The sequence below is a fragment of the Ricinus communis genome, chromosome 1 (assembly GCF_019578655.1).
Source record: "Ricinus communis isolate WT05 ecotype wild-type chromosome 1, ASM1957865v1, whole genome shotgun sequence".
Lineage (NCBI taxonomy): Eukaryota > Viridiplantae > Streptophyta > Magnoliopsida > Malpighiales > Euphorbiaceae > Ricinus > Ricinus communis.
In genome coordinates, this window is record NC_063256.1 from 2,503,258 (window position 1) to 2,524,360 (window position 21,103).

General features: G+C 34.8%; 3 protein-coding genes and 1 pseudogene across 3 annotated transcripts; 2 read left to right on the forward strand and 2 right to left on the reverse strand.

Moving 5' to 3' along the window:
- Window positions 1-263: 263 nt before the first annotated feature.
- On the reverse strand, window positions 264-1,057 carry LOC8286707 (annotated as a pseudogene).
- A 1,002-nt stretch (window positions 1,058-2,059) lies between these two features.
- On the forward strand, window positions 2,060-7,060 carry LOC8286708 (BAG family molecular chaperone regulator 6). The gene is made up of 3 exons (XM_002511896.4): window positions 2,060-2,330; window positions 2,898-4,884; window positions 5,227-7,060. Exons 2-3 carry the CDS (start codon window positions 3,001-3,003, stop codon window positions 6,853-6,855), a joined length of 3,513 nt encoding a protein of 1,170 aa, XP_002511942.1. The 5' UTR covers window positions 2,060-2,330; window positions 2,898-3,000; the 3' UTR covers window positions 6,856-7,060.
- A 1,625-nt stretch (window positions 7,061-8,685) lies between these two features.
- On the reverse strand, window positions 8,686-9,889 carry LOC8286709. Its single transcript, XM_002511897.3, has 2 exons — window positions 9,738-9,889; window positions 8,686-9,144 (listed from the first exon to the last, which is right to left on the reverse strand). The coding sequence occupies exons 1-2, from the start codon at window positions 9,758-9,760 to the stop codon at window positions 8,814-8,816; spliced, it is 354 nt and encodes a 117-aa protein (XP_002511943.2). The 5' UTR covers window positions 9,761-9,889; the 3' UTR covers window positions 8,686-8,813.
- Window positions 9,890-19,336: 9,447 nt separating this feature from the next.
- LOC8286712 lies at window positions 19,337-20,615 on the forward strand. Its single transcript, XM_002511900.4, has one exon. It carries the CDS (start codon window positions 19,625-19,627, stop codon window positions 20,420-20,422), a length of 798 nt encoding a protein of 265 aa, XP_002511946.2. The 5' UTR covers window positions 19,337-19,624; the 3' UTR covers window positions 20,423-20,615.
- The last annotated feature ends 488 nt before the right edge of the window (window positions 20,616-21,103 follow it).

Here is a 21,103-nt window from a genome sequence, read left to right on the forward strand (position 1 = left end):
GTATAGGGTAAAGGTAGAAGTGACATTTCTTACTTTGTAGGAAAGGTTGCTCCTTTTATCCCAGGTCAGTGATGAGAAGCCTGCACAAGCAACCTAGCTTGTGCAACGTCTTAGACCTTAACTTTTGTCTTTCTTCTTCTCCCTTCAACACTATTGCCGTCGGATAATCAGATATACAAGCTTATAAAAACCCTTTTATTTATTAAGGTTCTACTAATGTTAATAGAACTAGTTGTTACATTGAATTCCTTCTTAAAATAGATTCAAACGCTATCCTTAATCTTGGAACTATATCCAGTTCGATCGTCATTGTACTTGTCCGAGATCATGACACCTCCATATTTAGAGGAACTCTTGACAAAAGGCAAGACTTGTGTTTTGAGGTCATTCGTAGTCACATAACCATCGCCAGCAGCAGCACGAGAGGCTGGAAGGCCAACAAAAAACTTGCTAGCAGAAACAGAAGATGTCCATTTGTTCCAAGAATTCTTAAAGTTGTCGGGTTTGCTAGAACTGAGCATTGTTGTAAAACTGGATCCAAACATAGGCGAAAAGCTTGTGGAAAGTGCATCATTGAGATATCGGTCAGGAAATGGACATTGTGGCGCTGCAGTCAGGTACACTCTAAGCTCAGATAATCTCCTAACGAGTGCAGGGTAGTATCGTCCATCGCCATTCTCTATGTCAAAGTCTATTCCGTCCAATACAGCACCTCCTAATGGTCTGGAATTCGATTTCCCCAAGTATTCGGCAACATTTCTAGCATCAGCATTAGATGATAAGGAATAGTTGCCCTGGCCACCTCCAATAGAAAGCATAACCTTAACGCCCTGGTTTTGGCAATTTCGAATGCCCTTTGAGAGTTTTTGGGAGGCATTTGTGGCTGGGTCGCAGTGACCTGCTAAGTTGATTTGAGATTCTGGCCATTGCCAAAAATAGGAAGGAATGCTATGTTGACATATTTGTATTTGCCTGTGGCGCATGTTTCAGTGAGACTGCCCTCCTTCTCGTCTTGGCCCCAGTAGACGGCGATGCCTCCTGCATCCGAGTTTGTGAATAGAGTTTAGCTGCCATTGTTGTTAAAGAGACTTGATAGAAATCTGGGAACACTGGCAGTGATATTTATAGGTTTGAATTGGAGAATTAAAAGGACATGGTTAGGTTATTATTTACTTCATCATTATATGATAGATAGAACTTTCGGTTTATTGGGGGGCTGCAACTAATTTATATCCCATGTATTGCAATTAGCTTGACATGAAATTCACGGTGTTAATCAAATGTGCCAAATACACCTCTAAAGTGAATCTAGCCCAGCTAAGTTTTAGTATATTCATGTTTTATTCTTTTATTAAAATTCGAACCTAATATTTTATGTTTCTCTTCTAAATATTTACAACCTTAACTAAGTCTAATTCTTATTAGTAAAAATAAATCAATAATATTTTTTCTCTATAAAAGTAAATTATGAATAAAATTCTTGTGATACTTAAAACTTTAGATAATATATAAATTAAATTAATAAAATTTTATTTTATTATTTTAATTTAATATTAAAAAATAACATGTTTTAGTAATTGTAATCAAGTTGCACACAAGTTTAAACGAACTGAAATGTTTTTACTTGGATTTTATTTAACAAGGCTCAATATTAGCTTTAAGAATCACTAAGTCATATATTGATACAACTTTAATTAAGTGCTTAACTAGTTGAGTTACAGGCTAGTGGGCAGTGACAAACCATCAAACTTGAAGCAGGTTTATAACAGATACAGGCTCTAGCCCACCAACCAATTTTTCCTAATGGATTGGACCTTTGGGCAAAATTAAATTAGATGAGAGTTGCAGAAGCTCACACGTAGAAGCAGAACTAGCCAATGATAGGCAAATAATGGTGAGAACTGTCCAGTTGCAAAACATTACAATGTAAACGCCTGTAGTGAAGCTTATCTTAAATATGAGACCCATACGTGGCGACTAAACTACGCCTCCTACGTGGCAAGAAAAATCCAGATAATTCACCGTTATGTTTGGGAGAGGCGCGAAACATCTCGAACTGAGAAGAAGAAAGGATATTTTTTTAGCAGTTTGAAATGTATTTGTTGCTCAATGTATAAAAGCTTCATACATCTGAGCCTTCTTTTCATATCATAAATATCTTTTGACAAAGAAAGCATTGATTGTATAAGAGAACAACAGGAGAGAACTTGAGCTACTTTTTCATTGGATTTGTGGACTGTTTGGCGCCGATAACTGAGTCAATTGGATTGTGGAACCGTTTTGGCTGCATTTCTTCTTTTAGTTTTTGTTTCGCTTCATTTCTTAAAACTGTAAGTGGCTTCTTTTATTCTTCGTTTCCGTTTGTGTTATTACCTTGTGTTTATCATTTGCTCTGTTGGTTGCCGAGTTATTAGGCAGTGGGAATTTTGTATGTTTTGCTGTTATCATTAGCGTCTGTATGTTGTTCTTTTTTATGCGCTAAAAAGCCTCTCAGAACATACTTATTATTCTTATTCTTATTGTAGTTTTTGGTTACATTGTGAGAATGTACTTCAAAATTTAATCTATCATTCATTAAATTCGAACGATATGCTGTAATTAGAAAGCAATTTTTGGAAGGAATCTCTAAATACAAGCCTAAATTACAATGCTTTCAATTTCGATATGAATCAAGAAAGGTCTGGAGGATGAAGATTGTGTTTGGAATTACCCATCTATTGAATATTCGACTTGATTTCTTTTTTTTCCAAGCAGGCGTGAGGTTGATATTCAAGTTCTGATGGTTTACATCTAATTGTCTACCTTTTCATGTGCTTTACTTTTTGGCAAATAGTTGTCCTTCATTGTCTTTGTAGATGGCTGGCAAGTATTTAAATTCGAGTATAATTGTTCTGCAGCTGTGTAGTACCTCAACCTCCGGAGGTTGTCCGAGGCTGAACATAACAACAGATTTTATAAAGAACTCCCGAGGATTGACGTCTATAGTCAAAGTTGCTGAAAATGATGCCTGTTTCTAGATACATGGATTCAAACCCCCTTCATGGTAATCAAATACCCTCCGCTCAGCATTATCAACCAAATTTTGAGGCTATTCCACCTCTCATGATGGCTGATCCTTCCAAACCTGTTGCCATCAGTCAGCCGTGGCTTTATTCAAACAATTTTGGTGGTTACTCTGCTCCAATTTACGCCTGCTGCAACCATGGTAATCTACATGGTTTTTATAGCTATGCGCCTTGTCCACCCCAGTTGCATTGTTATGGGTATCACCCTTCTTTTCCTAATGCCTTCCCCACCCATTATGTCCCCCCTCCGCATTATTTGAGGGAACTACCTAGGTACGACTATGACAAACCTAAAGACAATGATTTCCATTGCTGTGGGTGTCCCAATCACTCGCATAACCAGACAAATGGTAGAAGTGTGAAGGTTGAAGAGCTCCCCAATGTTGAGAAAAAGATGGATGACTCGTTGGACCCAACTAAATTTAAGAATTATGCATATCCAGTTTTTTGGATCCCAAATGAGTATCTGAGGAATACAGAGGATAGAAAGCCTTTGGAATCAGATGCAGCTAATAGGGAGGAGCCATCACAAGATGTGAAGCTTCCTAACAACGTAAAGCCACAAGAACAGGAACCTAGAGATTGGAAAGGCTGGTTTCCACTTGACATGAAAAACCTTCAGTCTTTGATGCAAACCAGTGATGGCAGGAGGATGCAGGACCAACAATATGAGGACAAAATGAGACAATTTCCATTTCCAATTGACATGAAAAGGCTTCAATCTCTGATGCAAGATAATGATGGGAGGAGAATGCAGGATCAGCAAAATGAGGACAAAGTGAGACAAATTCCATGCCCTGTAATCTGGATGCCTCCTTATAATAACAAGGCTGAGACAGAGAAGGAAGAGCGTCAGGAAATAAAGCTACCCAGTAATGACATCAACAAACCTCAGATGGTCCATGTGAATTCTGTTGGCCAGATTGATCCAGAGCTGAAGGAAAAGAGTTCTAAGCAGAGAAGCATTCCTGTGAAGCAAATGAAGGCACCAAAGGAGAATAACTCTGAATGCGCCGAGAGGAGAGAGGAAGTTGCTTCTTTGAAAAATGCAGAAGATAATGAGACAAGTAAAGCTTCTGGAACCAGTACAAAAAGAGAATCCTCAACCCCATTAAAGTCATCAAAGCTGCCTCCAGTTTGTCTCAGAGTTGATCCGTTGCCTAATAAAAGGAAAGGTAACATGAGCTCAAGGTCTCCTAGTCCTCCAGGGTTTAAAGGGAAGACACAAGATACCTCAGAGGCCTCAGTTTCATCAAACTTGAAAGCAGAATCACAGGTTCAGGACAGCACTTTAAGCAGTAGCAAGGAAGAAGAAGCAAAGAAAAACAGAGTAGAAGTTGTGGGAAGGAGCGGAAACAAGGATGAAGAACAAAGGAGTGGTTCTCAAATCCCAATTCCCATTTCTGATTCTAGGGAGCAAGTGTCTAGCAGCCAGACTATTAACAATGATGTCGTATCCATAATTAAAGAAGATGAAGATTTTAGAGATGTGGACGAGCTGACAGATAAGCAAGCAAACGAAGAAAAGGAACCAACTAGCAGAGACGGATTCTATGATGGAGAATCTAAAGCAGTGAAAAAGGTTCTATCACATGATGAAGCAGCTTTGCGTATTCAGTCTGCTTATCGTGGGTTTGAAGTGAGGAAATGGCAGTCACTGAAGAAATTGAAGCAAATTGCTCAAGTCCAGGAGCAGGTAGCTGAGGCTAGGAATAAGATTTGTGGTTTAGAGTCCTCCCCTAATTTCGAGAATGAGAAGCAAAAGGCGCTTATTGGAGAAACAATAATGAGCCTTCTCCTAAAATTGGATACAATTCAGGTACAAGTGCAACTGACTCCTCTAAGGATATCTAGTTGAAACATCAAGGTCCAGACATGTAGGCAAATTGCACATATACGGTGCATCCCAAACCATTGCCAGAGTCCCAGACATCCTCGTATATATGTAAATGTTAGACTCTCTAAAAGAATTTTCTGGAAATAGGAGAAGTGTTATAATGCATGCAGAATTCTGGTTTGGGTAATGATGTATTTTTATTGTGCTCTGGACACAACACTTCAGTTTTGGGTTGTCGGACTGCTGCATAGCTATTCTTTTCTAATATTGTTTTTTAATTTCAATCTCAGCTCTTACTTTTTTATTTTTTATATATTTCACCAGGGTTTGCACCCAAGTCTCAGAGATGTTAGAAAATCATTGGCAAGAGAACTTGTGACACTGCAGGAGAAGCTTGATTTACTTGCCGAAACCAAATCTTCAGGTGATCCTTCCTGTGATCCGAGATGTTTAGCGGGTGCTGAAGAAGAGCAAAGTAGGGCTGCGAGAGAACATCCAAACGATGATATGACAAATGCTGTGTCCGGCATAAAAACCAAGGAAACTTCGAAGCCTTTCCTTATCGTCAATGAGGAGCTGAAGGAATCAGAAATTGAGGGACAATATGAACCACCTGAAGCAACTGGATCAGTGCATCTAGATTATACTCCTACAGTCGGCAAACTGGAAGAATTGCAACGAGGGACGACTGACAAGAAGCCAGCTCCTTCTGCTGAAGAGGAACATAACGGAACATGTATAATAGAATCCCAACAAATTGAAGAGGTGCAACCGAATATATTCAGTAATTTGACTTCACCTGCTGCAGTTGTTAATGAATCAAAAAATGCCAAAGTATTTGCAGAAACAGATCTACTGAAAGAATTATCTGTAGGAGTAATTGATGATGACGAACCTGAGAAACAAGATCATGATGAAATACAAAAGAATGAAATCTTACCTGGTGGCGATGCCAGACATGAAGCAATCATTGATGCATCAGAGGAACAACCAGTGGGAGTTGATAATGAAGGTCAAGTGAAAAATGATGAATCTTTATTAATACAGCAGGTTGTAGAATTGCTTAATGAAGAGCCTTCTCAATCTAATGCATCTTCACCAGAAAAGGAACTTCCAGTTCAGGGCGAGTCAGACCAGCAGCATATGGAAGGGTTTGATGAAGATCTCTCTATTCTCGAACTAATGAATTGGGTCAAAGTTGAAAGAGAAGATGATAATGTTTTTCTTGGAAATACAATTCCTGAAGGAGATGTGGCACAAGCACAAGCATTGGAAATCAACAATAAGAATGAGCTGGTTAATGGATCTCAGCACGAGGAAAGGCAGACAGTTTCCTATATATTGCAGAAAGAAAGTGATGAGGAAGTACAAAAAGGAGTTAGTCAGGGGATTATTGACATAGACACCAGCAGCGCTTCAGAGGCAACAACTGCAGAGAATCTGTGTCAAGCTAAAGAACTGCGGATTGGAGGGGAGCAGGATAATGCAGGCCAGCCAACAGGAGAAGGCGCAGAAGAAGAACTAATTCATCAGGACCTAGGGATAGCCAGCAACTCCCGCAAAGTGGTAAATCAGTCTAATGTGGTGGAGAATTATGAGGCGCAATCTGGAGCCGGGGAGCAAATCTGTCCATTGCTTACCGAGCATGATGAAAAGAAGAAAGAGGTCTTACCTGTGTCCCTTGCTAACAACCAGCTACCTATAGAGGAGCATGAGAATGAAGATCATGAAAAGCTGATTGAAGAAAATAAGAAGATGAGGAAGATGGTGGAGAAATTAACCGAGGAAGGGAAAAAACAATTGGATGTTATAAACAACCTGACTGGGAGAGTGCAAGATTTAGAGAAAAAGCTGTCGAGGAAGAAAATGATGACAGGAAGGCGTAAGAGAGCAACATCATCACTATCTTGTGCAACATCGTCTAGCAAGTCTCGAAAGAGAGGGAGTTGTTAGTGTGTCTATGTAATGTAAGCATATATGGTTCTTTTGTTTACTGTTAATGTGTAGACCCGCTGGTGTTGGCAATGTTTGCATGCTAACTACAATCAGCTGTCTTCTTGGTGTTCATTTGGCATGGTTTCAAGCATCTGTACCGGTCATATTAACGCAATATGAATGCTTTTTTTTTTTTTACAATAATAAAAGATCATCTTTCATAGATTGCTTGCCTCTGGCTTTGATGATGTGATTCTAGCAATGCACCTCAACCATCAGCATATGGTGCTTTAAATTTGTATATGCTGATTTTTATTTGTTTACTCCACTAAATATATTCCCACATCTTGATTTGATGACTTGGACTCTCTGCTGCCAAATCTTGTTCGAGTCAGTGCTATTGGCTTTTTTCTTTTCAGTCTACCGTATATTAGCTAAATCTGCATTTCGTGTTCATGCATGTCTTCGTTTTTCTGTGTGTATTTATATTAGAGATGCAACAAGACATGGAGCATGTGACCAGTTGCAGAAATATATCCAAAATCAAGCTGATTCGGCCTGTCGGTTGAGTGAAATATGTATTTGGTTCAATCACAGTTAATGAATGATCACATGGTAGTGGTCACTAAAAGGGTACAAGTACTAATTGGTGGTTACACTTATGATCCCTAGGTGAGAGCATGTAGCCAGTAGTTCTTATCAGGAACTTGGTTAGTAAACAAGAAGGCCTGAAGAACTTGGAAAGCCTGCATTCGATGGAAGAAGGCTCACAGTTAATAAGAAAGGGTGGACAGCCCAAGGAAAGATAAAAGAAGTGGTGGAAAGAGGCCCAATGATAAGAGAAGTAATGACTGAATGGAAATGAAGGGAATCAGCAGATGATGATGATGAGTGAAGGAAGCACAGAAGCATGATGTGCGCATATGAGCAACGATCACAAGACTGTTGGCAGTATTATAAATTGTCCTCGCATTTATTTTTCTTTCTATCTTGTTATTTAGTAGTTTGTCTTTTAGCTATTCTGTATAATAGCTGGATCATAAAGAAACGAGCCCATCATTGGCTATTTATATTCTAACAGAAATATCATTTTCTTTTATGCAATGAATGAATACAAATTCCAACTTTTTCTCTGAATTCTTTATATTCTATTCCTTATTCTTCTCCTTTCTGCCCTTTTTCTTCTATTCTAAGATTTCTAAGCAATACTGCTATATGAGTCAAGTTCCTGACACCTTTGCTCTCTGATGATGATATGTTGATTATTGTCACCCGCTCATCTACCATTTCTTACACTGTCGTGATGCTCTTGGTGAATTTGGAGCCTTTTTGCGATTGCATAACAGATTGACCGGTTCATAAAAATGCTTGGATAGTGTCTTGATCTTGGAGGCATCAGCGAGGAAAGTATAGCATTATTTCCTGTTTCTTTTTTGTCATTTCTTTTAGGTCATCTTTTCGTTTTTATTTAACTTTCTTTGGCAAACTTTTATTTCTTTCTGAAAATGTATTCTACGTTTTGACAAACAATTTGTATTATAAAATGTCTGGCAGACCCTAGACCATGTCAGTAAATGCTTCCTGAGACCGTGAAGCTTGTATGTTTCACAGGCTTTGATGCATGGATCCACCGTCTATTCTCTATTATATAGAGTTGGAGAATTTATAGGTAAAAGTAAAAGAAAAATAAAAATATACCAGTTTTGCAGGGGATAAAACAAAATGGAAGTCAGATGTGTGCATTTCATAAATTGTTTCATGTCTGTTCACATTAATTGTACCCTATAATAATGAAAGATTTCGTTGAAATTGTTGGTTCGGGAAAACCAAATTCTTAAAATCAAATTGGAAGGGACAATTATAATTAGTAACTTTTAGATATTAAAAAATAAAGATTCCCGTTTTATATGGGAAAAAGTTCATAAATAGGCTCCAAATTTAGTCCAGACTCTAAAGACTTATCTATAAATATAGTACTATATTAACACTAAGCTCGGTTCGACAGATTCCATAATTGGAGCAGCTTGAGATGATGGGTCGGTGATTGGAGTAGACTCAATTTGAGGGCTAGCTACCCGATCAGAAATAGGGGCAGGCCGAACACCCAGCAGCAAGTCTAATTCTCCCCGCAACCTTTTGTGAGCAGGCATCTGAATACGTTTTAATTCATCTAGACTCTGCGCACCAAACATCTCTAACTTTTTGTGCAAAGGGGTTTCATTAATCCGCTTTTTCAGTTCCTCGGCAGCCTCATCCAGTCCCCGGAACTTGAGATAATCGTATACATCATTGTCATAATCAGTCCATCTGTTCATAAATTATTGAGACTCAGTGTTAATGGGGCCAAACCAAAAACAATCAAGTGCAGAAAATAAAGATGAGAGGTACTATTAAATTAGGGAGCAGCATATATTAATTTCTTTCAAAGGAAGTCAATTTCTCTGAGTTTTGGCTTTCTGCATCTGTCAAGAGATCAAGGAGGGCAAGCGTGCCTCTATCAGAGAATTTCTTAAAAGAAAACAAGAAATAGAATATCAGGATCCAAAATATAATTAACCAAGCAATGGCTGTAAGATTTAGATTCTGATCCGATGCAGATTCAAATAATACATATAAATATATATATTCACCCAAAAAAAATAATAATTGAAATTTACAATCAAAACAAAATGAATAATTTATATTCTAAACGTAAAGTAAGATGAGATGAAGAAAACAATTGGTGAGTCACCAATTCAAACATAATCACTCGTACCCAAATCAAACGGGACACATAAATATTGAGAGAAAGAAGACGAAATCAAATAATACCCATATCTAATAAAATCAATTTTAAAAAGGATATGGATCAATGAGAAATGAGAGAGTAAGGGGACGTGAGAGAGAAACAGAGATTTCACATGATTTCTAACTGTGGAGTCATCTACGCAAGGACGGAAATCGAGAGAGCGAGCAGCAAATGGCACGGAGAGTAAGGCTCCAGGTTTTCTGACTTGTTAACGTGATTTGGAGTTTTTATAGAGGGGCCTCGGAGGAGAGATTTAATTCAACCACTTGAATCTCGGGTCGGGTACTAGTTTTCGTCCAAACCCACTAAATTAGATGCTAACTTAGGCCCAATTGTTTTGGGAGATTCTCAAATGAAAGAACTTAAATTTATAAATAGTAAAATTAATACATCTTAAAGATTTTACTATTTGAATTCGAACAGTCGAGAGAAATGATTTTAAAATATAAAATAATGTAACGATTGCTATTCATTAAAAACAATAATTTCTAATTTGAAAAAGAAATAGAAATGAAGAATTATAGAAATAATTGATTTGTTAGAATTTATGAATTTTGACATTGTCCTAAATTTGCATCTGGTTCAGTTATAATGAAACCATTTATAACCAAATCAAGAAAAAGATGTCATGGTAATTATATTAGTCTTTGTAATTTACTACACAGACTGAAAATATGGTATATTTTTATTATTGTGGTAAATAGAGTTGGTTCAATACTTCTTGCCGAATTGGTATTTGAAGTTTTAGTTTTTTATATTCGATATATTATTACATATAAATTGGATTTTTTAAAACTTTTTGAGTTATTTTATAAATAGTAATAACTGATTAAATAAATGTATTTATTATTTATTAATTTAAATTTATTTATATATATATTAGTTTTTGACATCTATGATTATTTTAATATGTATGTTTAATTTTTGACACATAAAATTTTTCTTTTAACATTTGTATTTATTTTTGACATGTGGGATTCGAGCTTATATATAATTTTGTAGTTTTTTGCTAATTTATTAAATCATATATTATATTTTTAATTAAATAATGACTCTAATTCTAAGAAAATAATATATATTAATTATATTTTGATATTATATTAACTAATAAATAGTTTTCTAATCAAATAATATTACTAATTCTATCCTAAAAAATAACATATTAATTATATTTTAATATTATATTAATTAATAAATTAGTTTTATAATTATATAATAATTATAATTCTAGAAATTAATATTTTAAATTATATTTTATAAATTAAATTTAAAAATTGAAAACTCTATTAAATTTGTATCTATAAATTGATTTTATAGTTGAAATAATAATAACAGTCGTGCAACACACGGCTAAACGACTAGTATATATTAATTTTTGAGATCTAAATTTCTTTTATATATATGCTTAATTTTTGACGTCAAAAGATTTTTATTTTGACATGTATACTTACTTTTCACACATAAGATTCAAATTTATGTGTAGTTTTATAATTTTTCTATTAATTTATTAATTCGTAAGTTGTATTCCTAATTAAACACTGACTCTAATTCTAACTAATAATATATTAATTATATTTTAATATTACATTCATTAATAAATAGTTTTATAATCAAATAATAATAATAATTATATCCTAAAACATGTTATGTGAATCATATTCTAATATTAAATTATAATATTACATTAACTAATATTAGTTTTATAATCGGATAATGATATTAATTCCATCTTAAGAAATAACATATTAATTATATTTTATTATATTAATTAATAAATTAGTTTTCTAATTAGATAATAATTCTAATTCTAAAAAATAAAACTTAAAATTATATTTTAAATATTATATTTAATAATAGATTAATTTTTAATTATATGATAAATATTTAATTCTAAATAATAGTCATATCAATTAATATAATAGTATTAATTTATATAATATTAAAATAAATTAATAAATAATTTTTATATTATTATATTAATAAAAAATATAAAATTGTATGTTTGCAGGGATGCCATTTTGTAAATTGAAGTACAGTACACCATTTTATAGATCTAATCACCGTCTAGAAACATTCTAGAATGGTGGAATCGTTGACAGCTTATAATGGACTAAAAGACAAGAAAAGAAATAACAAACTTCTAGCAAAAGACAAAATACAAAGAGAACGACAATATGTAAAATGACACAGCTGCAAATCCTACCAGAAAGGTCTTCTAGAAGCACAAGCTTGGCCTTTCTCCCCAGCAAACCACTCACCATTTTCAGGATTCCTCCTACAGTTGCTAGGGTTATGACATGACATTTTAGATTCCAAAGAGGCTAAAAAGCCAAAATTACATCAAAAGGTGAGGGTTTGTTTTCACTATTATCAAACCAACTCATAAAGAAGAAATTTCAAATGGGTTTTACAGACCAACTAATGGGTCACTCAATCATAAACTAACCTAAAATGAACAACATATAAAACTAAAAGACTAAAAATTATACAAACCCAAAAGATTACAAAGTCCATCTAGACAAGAAACCATAATATTTCTCATCTAATAATATCAAATTTTTATTTATAGATGACTTTGCAGCAGCCGTCATCGCCACCATCGTAAACAGTCACCGTCGCTACTGCCCCCACTAGTTTTGGGCTCTCCATCCATTATACACAACATCTTCTAGGTCGTTGTTCATCTTTAATGATTTCATCTTCATAACATATAGAAGAAGATGTTAATCTTTAGAGCCACCATATGAACTAATAAATCTAGAAAAAATCTAGACTTTCTCTACTAAGAGAGATGTAAGAGGGGATAAATCAAAGAAACTCCTACAAAAGAGCCATAATGGCTAGATCAAAACAAGAAACATGATAGAAATAGAAAAACTACCAAATATAAAAGGAAAGGAAGGTTGCTGCCATTGACAACCGTGCAAGACGTCGGTGGCTGCAAGAGAAAAGTTAAAAAAAAAAGCTCTAGTTTTCTAGAGAAAAGGGAGAGAATCTTTAGAGAGAGAAAAAGCTTTTCAGATGTTTTAGTCATTCTAAAAGAACAATAGGTTAAAAACATTAAAACCTCGACCATGATCAGATCTGACTGAATATCAACCTTAACATAGAGCAACAACAAAAGGACTACTACATCTTATGATCGGCTGCTGGAATGGAATGGCGATGAAAGCACCCTTGTTCAGGCCATAAAAGACGCAAAATACTAGTATGTAATTATTGTCACGATGTATAACCAAAGACGAGGAGTAGAGCTTTAATGCCTCATAATCAAGATTCTCATCCTTTGATATTACCACCACCATAAATCTAGCTTTCATCATTAAAGAAACTCTAACCTATATGTCAATAGTTACTGATGAAAGCAACCCTCCTTCTTGTAGCTCTTCAAGAAGTCATCAGGTTAGCAAGCTCATATATAAATCTTCACTCTTGGTGTTTCAAAATCCAAATGATCGTAAGCAATTCACCCATATGTGGGCAAAAAGACATTGAAAAAGCCAGTAGAAATGATATATCTAAAGAAGTTTTCTTTTTTTAAAAAAAAAAACAAAAAGTTTATCATTAGGGAAAATGAAGCTTATCAGAAGCCACTCGTATGATTGGGCTATCAATGCGCGATAGTACACTTATTTTTTTTTAGTATAAGGGCTCAATTAACAAAATACAAAAAGTTTAGGAGCTCGATAAAAAAAACTGAAAAAAGTTAATGCCTCTTAAAAAACATTTAATTCGATGCGCCTATAGGATGTTATAGAAAGGACTTAATTTCAACAATATTGAGAATTTAAGGACCTACTAAAAACCAAAACAAAGTTCAACGGCTTAATTACAAAAAAAAATATAAAGTTTAAGGGCTCAATTATAAATTTTACCAATTTCCTATGACAAAACTCATATTTTGGTCCCTCTATTTTTTGTGTTTATTTTATATAGCATCTATACATCAATTGCATCTTTATGGTCCACGTACTTTTATTTTTATACCTACTCAATCCCTTTGTTAGCAGACGGATGTGTGTTTATATGTGTCGTTATATGTGTGTACACATATAATTACTAGCCACTGTGGATGTTGATAAGGATAAGTATATTTTTATTAACAAAAACGGCACTAGATTTAAAAAGAGAGAAACACACTGAAATGAATATGTGGAAATAATTTACTACCAATATTAGATAAATTTGAAGAACTGTTAACATAAGGACTGAATACGTATAGAAATAAAGAAAGGGAAAAGGCTTAAATTTGCCCATAAAGTATAACCTCAGGTATATATTGGCCTTCTATGTATTTTTTTAGTGAGTTGCATAGAATATCTCGCCAAACGAAGTTTTTAAGCCCCTTTTTAGACATGTTGATGACGGAGTTGAAGTTCAAAAAATATATAACGGTTAGTATGACCCATATATGAAAATAACTTCATAACACTTCTCTTGGATTCCTTATCTAACTTACCTTTCTCTCTCAAAATCTTAACCATCTATGTTAACTTAATAATGGAATGCAATTTAATCCCATTAACTTCCAAATTTTCTTTCCTTTCTTGTTCTCTATCAAATCAAAATGACAGTATTGGTAACATTTAACCCAGCAGCGCGGAAAGGAGCTGCAGTTTTGAGAACAGAAGTACTGCTAGTAACAAGATCTTCAACAATCAAACAAGTTTGTCCATTACTAAATGCACATTCAATTGCTCTTTCCATTCTATAATCTTTAACTCCCTTTCGACACATAACCATAAGGATGTTGTTGGAAATGCAGACGCACGTGGCGATTGGGAGTGCGGTGTAGGGTACGCCATAGATGAGGTCGAAAGAGGAAGAAGAGACAGAAGAGATTAGGGTTTGAGAGATGTGGCGAAGGAGGAAAAGGTAGGATATTATGAGACGGAGGTCCATGTAGATAGGGGAGGTGATTCCAGATTTCAGCTTGAAGCTTCCGAACTTAACGACGGAGATTTTGTGGAGTTGAAGGATTAGGGATTCCATTACTGATGAGATAGAGAGCGAGGGACTGAGTGAGTGAGTGAGTCAAGGGGGAGTTTCAGATTTTCTTTTCTTTTCTTTTTGAAAAAAAAGGTGCTTTTTATGGCATTTTTTAAGCGATAAAAGTCTAATACATTTTCCACCTCAGTTGTATTTAAGAGAAGTATCTTCCATTTTTCAGCGTTGTTCTAAAGAGGGGCTTAAGAATTTCGTTTGGCGAGATATTGTATGCAACTGGCTAAAAAAATACATGAAGGGTCAATCTATACCTGAGGTTATACTTTAAGCGTAAATTTAAGCATTTTTCCATAAAAAAATAATAATAAAAGGATGATTTTAGACACAATTGACGTAGAGGGTCCAAAATATGGGTTTTGCTATTCATTATCCGCAGTGTTCTTTTTAGAGAACACATGGCATGCGGTGATGAAAGAATCATGTTTGAACCAAAAACAAATTTCACTAGATCAATAAACCAACAGATGAACAGCCTGATATTGGCCGTCACTATGCAATTTGCCACATACGCATTTTTTCTGTTGCATCTCTCATATAGATATATAAGAAAGACGTCAACATGCATTGACATGGAATGAAGTTTTTTTCCTCTCCTTCTCATTGGGTTGTAGTTAGATATAATTTTGCTGACTCGGCAACAGTTTTGTAGTGCATATAACAACATGTAGTTCTTGTTTCCAGTTTCGTTGGAAAGATTCGTTTAGCAGAATCAGCGTGGGTTGCAATTCCCTCCTTAGATTGCTGCTGAGTCAGCATCTTTAAGCCAATGTAATAGCTTATGGCTGCACACCATTTCACTTGCAATCTGATACACCTCAAAGCAAATAAATAATGTAATATAAATTGAAATCCATCAGCCAAACATAATTTTGGAGTAAGCACCGACTCTCCAGACAAGGATACCGCGGTCATTTAAGTTCAAAGATCTCCGTTGTCTCTCTCTCTTACTCTCACTACATTTTCAAATTTCCCTCTCCCGTTCGAAAAGAAAAATATAAAATCGTTATTCTCCAAATTCTGCTTCAACTCTCACGCGAGTGCCAATGGATAGAAGACGGTATATAACGTTAATGCTTGCTTATATGGGATTCTGATTAGAAACATTTCATACTGAATCTGTTTTTCTTCTTTCTAGCTTATTTGTGATTTTGATTGGAAACATTGACTGTTTTAGATATGAATATGTTTCATCTCTAGTTTCTTGTGATTTTTACTAGACTGAAATGTAGTGAATCCCTATATTACGAATAATTTTAGGAAGTTGATTTACCATTAATGGCTTACACTCACAGATTTTCATTTTGCGGAACAACTTCTGTTTTACATTATTGACCGACTATCCAATTAATATGGGGGATATTGTTTAAGTTGGGCTGACAAATATGAGTATAGAATTGAGTGTTATAACTATTTTATAATATCAATTAAAATCAAATATTAAATTGCAATGTGCATTGATCTTGTTTGCTTGGGCTCTCTCTTTAATCCCTCTTTCATTTACCTTCTGGTTTCAGTTGGAATGAAAAGGACGAGGAAATATACAACTACCTGAAAGCTTATGGAATGAACGCTATAGCTGAATTTTTTAAACTTCAGATTGTAGAAGCTGCTTTAAACACTGAATTGCTTGATAGGCTAAGGACCTATGGTGAAAGAGGTGAAAGCTCATCAGGTAGTTCACTGTCTATTTGTGAAAGGAAGAGGCAGGGTCTCATTACACTCATGGAGCAAGAGAGACCTACCCTACATCAGAACCAAACACAACTAATCCAAAATTCCTCACATGGCGGTACCACTTCTAAGTCTACAACAAAAAGGAAGGTATCGGGCCTGCTTGAGCCAAGGAGCAGTCATCCTTCCATATCTCAGACCCAACCATGTTACTACATTCTCGAGAGTTCTGAAACTCAATGTCAAATCCACCCTTCAACAATAATAGTAACCACTCAACAGCAACAGAACGTAAGCACTGACCTCTGAATTTTCCTTTTGAGCTGCATGGTATTTTGTCCTTTGCGTCAACATATCGGATCAACAAGGGAAAAAAATTGATACATATTTTAATGTTTTGTTTGTTGATTACAGAATCCTTCTAACTCACTGGTATCGCCTCATGTTTTGACCTTCTCAACTGTATCTACTGTGGACAGTTCCATAATACGCCAAAGTTTCGCAATTCCCTCATCTTCCTTCACCTTCATTCCTACTCCTCCTGACCGCACATATTCTTCGTCTACCGCCATCCACCAAAGTATTGTGTTCCCTTCTACCTATGAATCTCAATTGAACTCCATTTCCACTCTGCCCATTACATATCCTTCCTCCACCCCCATCAACCAAACCTCTGCATTTCCTTCTACCTTTGCACCTTTATTCACTTCCATTCCTACTCCTGCCATCACGTATCCTTCCTCGACCCCCATCACTCACTCTTCCTTCACTGCTGCCAACAACCCGGTTCACTTCACAGTTGATGAGAAACCATTTCCATTTCAGTTCACAATTGATGAGTTAGAAAATTTCATTTCACATTCTCCTAAGGTATTTTTATGTGCTTTTTGCTTTTTGAATGCACGTATTTTTTCTTTTAATTGTTTTAATTGATTTATATTATATATAGGAGGATGAGGATGCACAGTAATGAAGACTGAAGAGCTATTTCGGCTGTAATTAGCAATATCTCATATGGAAGGAACACGTTGGATCCGCTCTTGGGAAAATAAGAGGCATAAATTGAATAGACATGCAATTGATAGGTTCCATAAAAATTCTAACGACCAATTACTAGTGATGGCATGCATAAGTAGCTTGATACCCCTGTATGGGAAATCTGTTTGGATCACGGATGAATAACCAGTTGACATGCAAAGGCTTCTAAGGTAGGTGAATAAGCTCATGTTTGAATTACTCGATTTCTTAAAGTTCTATTAATGTACCAAAGCAATTTATCAAGGATTGGGCTTCGGCTCACTCGCAGAAATCAGACCACGGGTTTAATATTGGGTTGTTTACTGAAATACTTCATTCTGCACCAACTATTATATTTTTATCTCACAAAACACCAAACCTTACAAAAATCTCCTTCTTATGTAAAAATACGCTTTTTTGTTTTCTCTAACTTCAATTTATGATGTAAACCACTTTTTGTGCCAATTATATCTCATATAATAAAATCATAATTAGTGAATTTTTTAAATTTAAAAATAATTACTTTTATTTTTATTTTAGAATCTAATTTTTATACGAGTCTAATTTTTTCTTTTATTTTTTTTAAAAAATATTTCTCACACCAACTAATTAATAAATATGGATGACTTTCTTAAAAAATTATTATAAATTTGAAGACTGACACTATTAAAAAAATTTATCCTCTCTAAGTTAAAATCTAAAACCTGCTTGTACTGTGTAGTTGAATTATTTATAGCTTGTGTTGAATATTTATTAAGCTAATGTGACAATAAATGTCAATTTGTTCGTAATTTTATCATTATTTAAATTTATCTAAACATCTTATTTTGATTGATTTTTTAGTGTAGCTTAATTTTAAGAATTTTATAAAATTATAAATTTTAGTATTTTGCAAAATCAATAAAACTTATACTTTAAAAAACACAAGCTCACAAAAATCTCTTATCAATCTAATTATTTTTTACAAAAATATGATAATATTATAGATATTTTGATTATGAAGAATTTTTCTAAAAAAGCGATGAATATGAGTATAAGGTGCGAGTTTATGTTTTAATACTACACATATATTTCCTTTCTATTTTATAATTTCTCATTTCTTAAAAGAAAAGTTATTTTCTTAATTATTTATATACTACTTTTATTTATTTTAAATTCTTATAAGGAAAGATATTTACTTAATTATTTATACATTACTTTTGTTTACAACTTACATTATTTTTGTTTTTTTTAAGGAAAGATAAATTCAATCATGTTTTTTTTTTTTACAACAAATTAATATTTTTATTTTAAAATATTTATTTATTTTGTTTATTTTTTAGTATATTATAGTTTACCTTCAATTATGTTATTTTTTAATTTATTTATGTGATAAATCAACATTTTTATTTATTTTTATCATGTTAGATATGTCGTTTTAGTATATTGATTTCTAGTTTACTTGTAATTTTTTTATAACAAATCAATATTATTTATGGGTTTGCATTTTATCTTATTTTTCAGATTTGATCTTTTGAGAATAATTCGGATTAATTAACCATTTTTAAAACTCCTCTAAATGTATCAATTTCATCCATGTTGGTTGTAAATCGGCCAAAACAAAAAAAAAATTAAAAGTTAAAGTAATTTTATGAAATTTATAATTTTATTTTAAAGTTTCGAAATTAATATTTTTTTCTTTGATTTTTTTAATATAATTTTTGATTTTGACTTTAAGGTTAATTTTAAAAGTAAAATTTCATCAATTTTAAAAGTAACATTTTTGCAATGATTTTTCGGAAATCGTATTTTTATAAAATATGCACCGTTTTTCGTATTTGTGTAATTTTCCCAATTGTTTAATAAATTAGTTTTAAAGTTCCATTAATTATCTGCCCATAATGTGCCCAAGCAAATTATCACCGACAGGGCTTGGGCTTGGGCTTGAGCTTACTCACATAATTAAATCAGACGACTGGTTTAAAGTTTCCTTATTGTTGGACGCGTCACGTATCATCACGTGCCACTTAAAACTACACTAAAAATCACGCCGCCACACCACTGCACAATATCCTAGTCCTAACTGTAAATGCACCTCCGAAGGTTATTGCCGTCATTTGACTTATACTCCCTCTCCATCGGCCTCTCCCTCCCAACGCCGGTTTGCTAGCGGCTCGTATGTGTCGTAGTCAGTCTCATTTTCTTGGTTCTAATCAGAATTGTCCCTCCATCCTTCTTGTTTCTTGATCATAGCTTAGAACCTTTTTTTTCTTCTCTTAAAAAAGAAAAGAAAAGAAAAAGAATCAAGAAACAGAAAACGCCCACATGGAAACAACAAAGATTCTTGAGATCAACTTGATCTCAGCCCAAGATTTAAAGCCACCGTCTGCTAGTCTCCGGCAGATGCAAACCTACGCTGTGGTTTGGCTCGACTCCACCGCCAAGCTCCGAACCCGAATTGACCGAGTCGGCGGAGAAAACCCTACCTGGAACGACAAATTCCTCTTCAAAGTCACTCCCGAAATTCTCTCCAGGGAAACTTCCGGTGTTTCTTTTGAAATCTACGCCGTTGGTTGTTTTCGTGATCCGTTAATCGGAACCGTCCGTTTCCTCATCAGTACCATTCCACTTCCTTCCCCAATCAAACCAACGAGAACTCCGTCTTGTATTGCTCTCCAGATTCAGCGTCCTTCTGGAAGGTTCCAAGGGGTTCTTAATATCGGTGCAATGGTGATCGACGGTTCTGATTTCGCGACATTGAATGGGGCGTCAGCTATTGGGTATCGTGATCTTATGGGAGAGAAACAGCGGCGGCGGCGGCGTCCGCCACGTGATTTAAAGAAATCTGTTTCGATGGAAGAGGTTGGGAACGCGGAGAATTCTTGTGGAGAATCTGGGGATCTTTCTTCTGATGGTGCTGATTCTACTACTTCTTCTTCTTCTTCTGCTGCGTCAACGGCGTTGAAAGATTGGAATTCAGTTAGAAATTTAGCGGGAAATCACTTGAGGTCATCATCCGACGGGGGAGGATTTTTCTGTGGGCTGATGAAACAGAGGAGGCTTACGATGTGTCTGTCTGCACAGAATCTTTCGTCTTTTTCTGGGTCTCAGAGAGAGAATTGAGCAAAGGCCTGTTTAAACGGGATTGTTTGTTGATAGTATTCTTTTTACAAGTTAAGTCCGTGAGAGTGGTATTCCATAGATTTTAAAGTATAACTGATATCTCTCTTGTCTATGCCTCTCTGCTAATCGTTTCATGTATATCATTTGTCCGTGATTTGATTTTGCTAGCCGTTACTCGGGTCATAGTGTTTGACTTTTTTCTTCGACTGTAGAACTGATGTGAGTTGGTGTTTTCTGATTTGAGCTTTGAGCCAACCCCACTTCTTAGACTAGCCAGCCTAATGTCAATTTGGTTTTGCAGGCCTTGCCAAATGATTTTGTTATTATTTTACAAAATCTTTTGGAATTCTGCATTAGTACGAACCAGTGTGAATTTTGTACCATAAATAATTTTGTAATATATGTAAAAAAAAAAAAAAAAATTAGTTTGGGTTAGAAACAATGGGGATATGAACGTTCGCTCAGCCCAACATGTAAGATTCGGCCTGTGATTGGAAATCCAACTTTCCAAGTCCCAAAGACGGGCAAATTTTACTTGGGCGACACAGAAATCACCGGTTCTGAAGTTATGTTTGCCGGTGTCTGTCCCATTAATTGGAAATAGCAGGTAGCTGGGGTCATTTTAGGAAGTACACGAAGGTGAAAAGGTCGAAAGAATCAGCAGGGCAGGTGAAAAAATCA

Coding starts and splice junctions, on each gene's coding strand:
- LOC8286708 (XM_002511896.4), top strand. CDS start 3,001: ATGATGCCTGTTTCTAGATACATGGATTCAAACCCCCTTCATGGTAAT. Junction 4,885..5,226: donor TAAAATTGGATACAATTCAG/GTACAAGTGCAA, acceptor ATATTTCACCAG/GGTTTGCACCCAAGTCTCAG.
- LOC8286712 (XM_002511900.4), top strand. CDS start 19,625: ATGGAAACAACAAAGATTCTTGAGATCAACTTGATCTCAGCCCAAGAT.
- LOC8286709 (XM_002511897.3), bottom strand. CDS start 9,760: ATGACTCCACAGTTAGAAATCAT. Junction 9,145..9,737: donor ACTCCACAGTTAGAAATCAT/GTGAAATCTCTG, acceptor ATTTATGAACAG/ATGGACTGATTATGACAATG.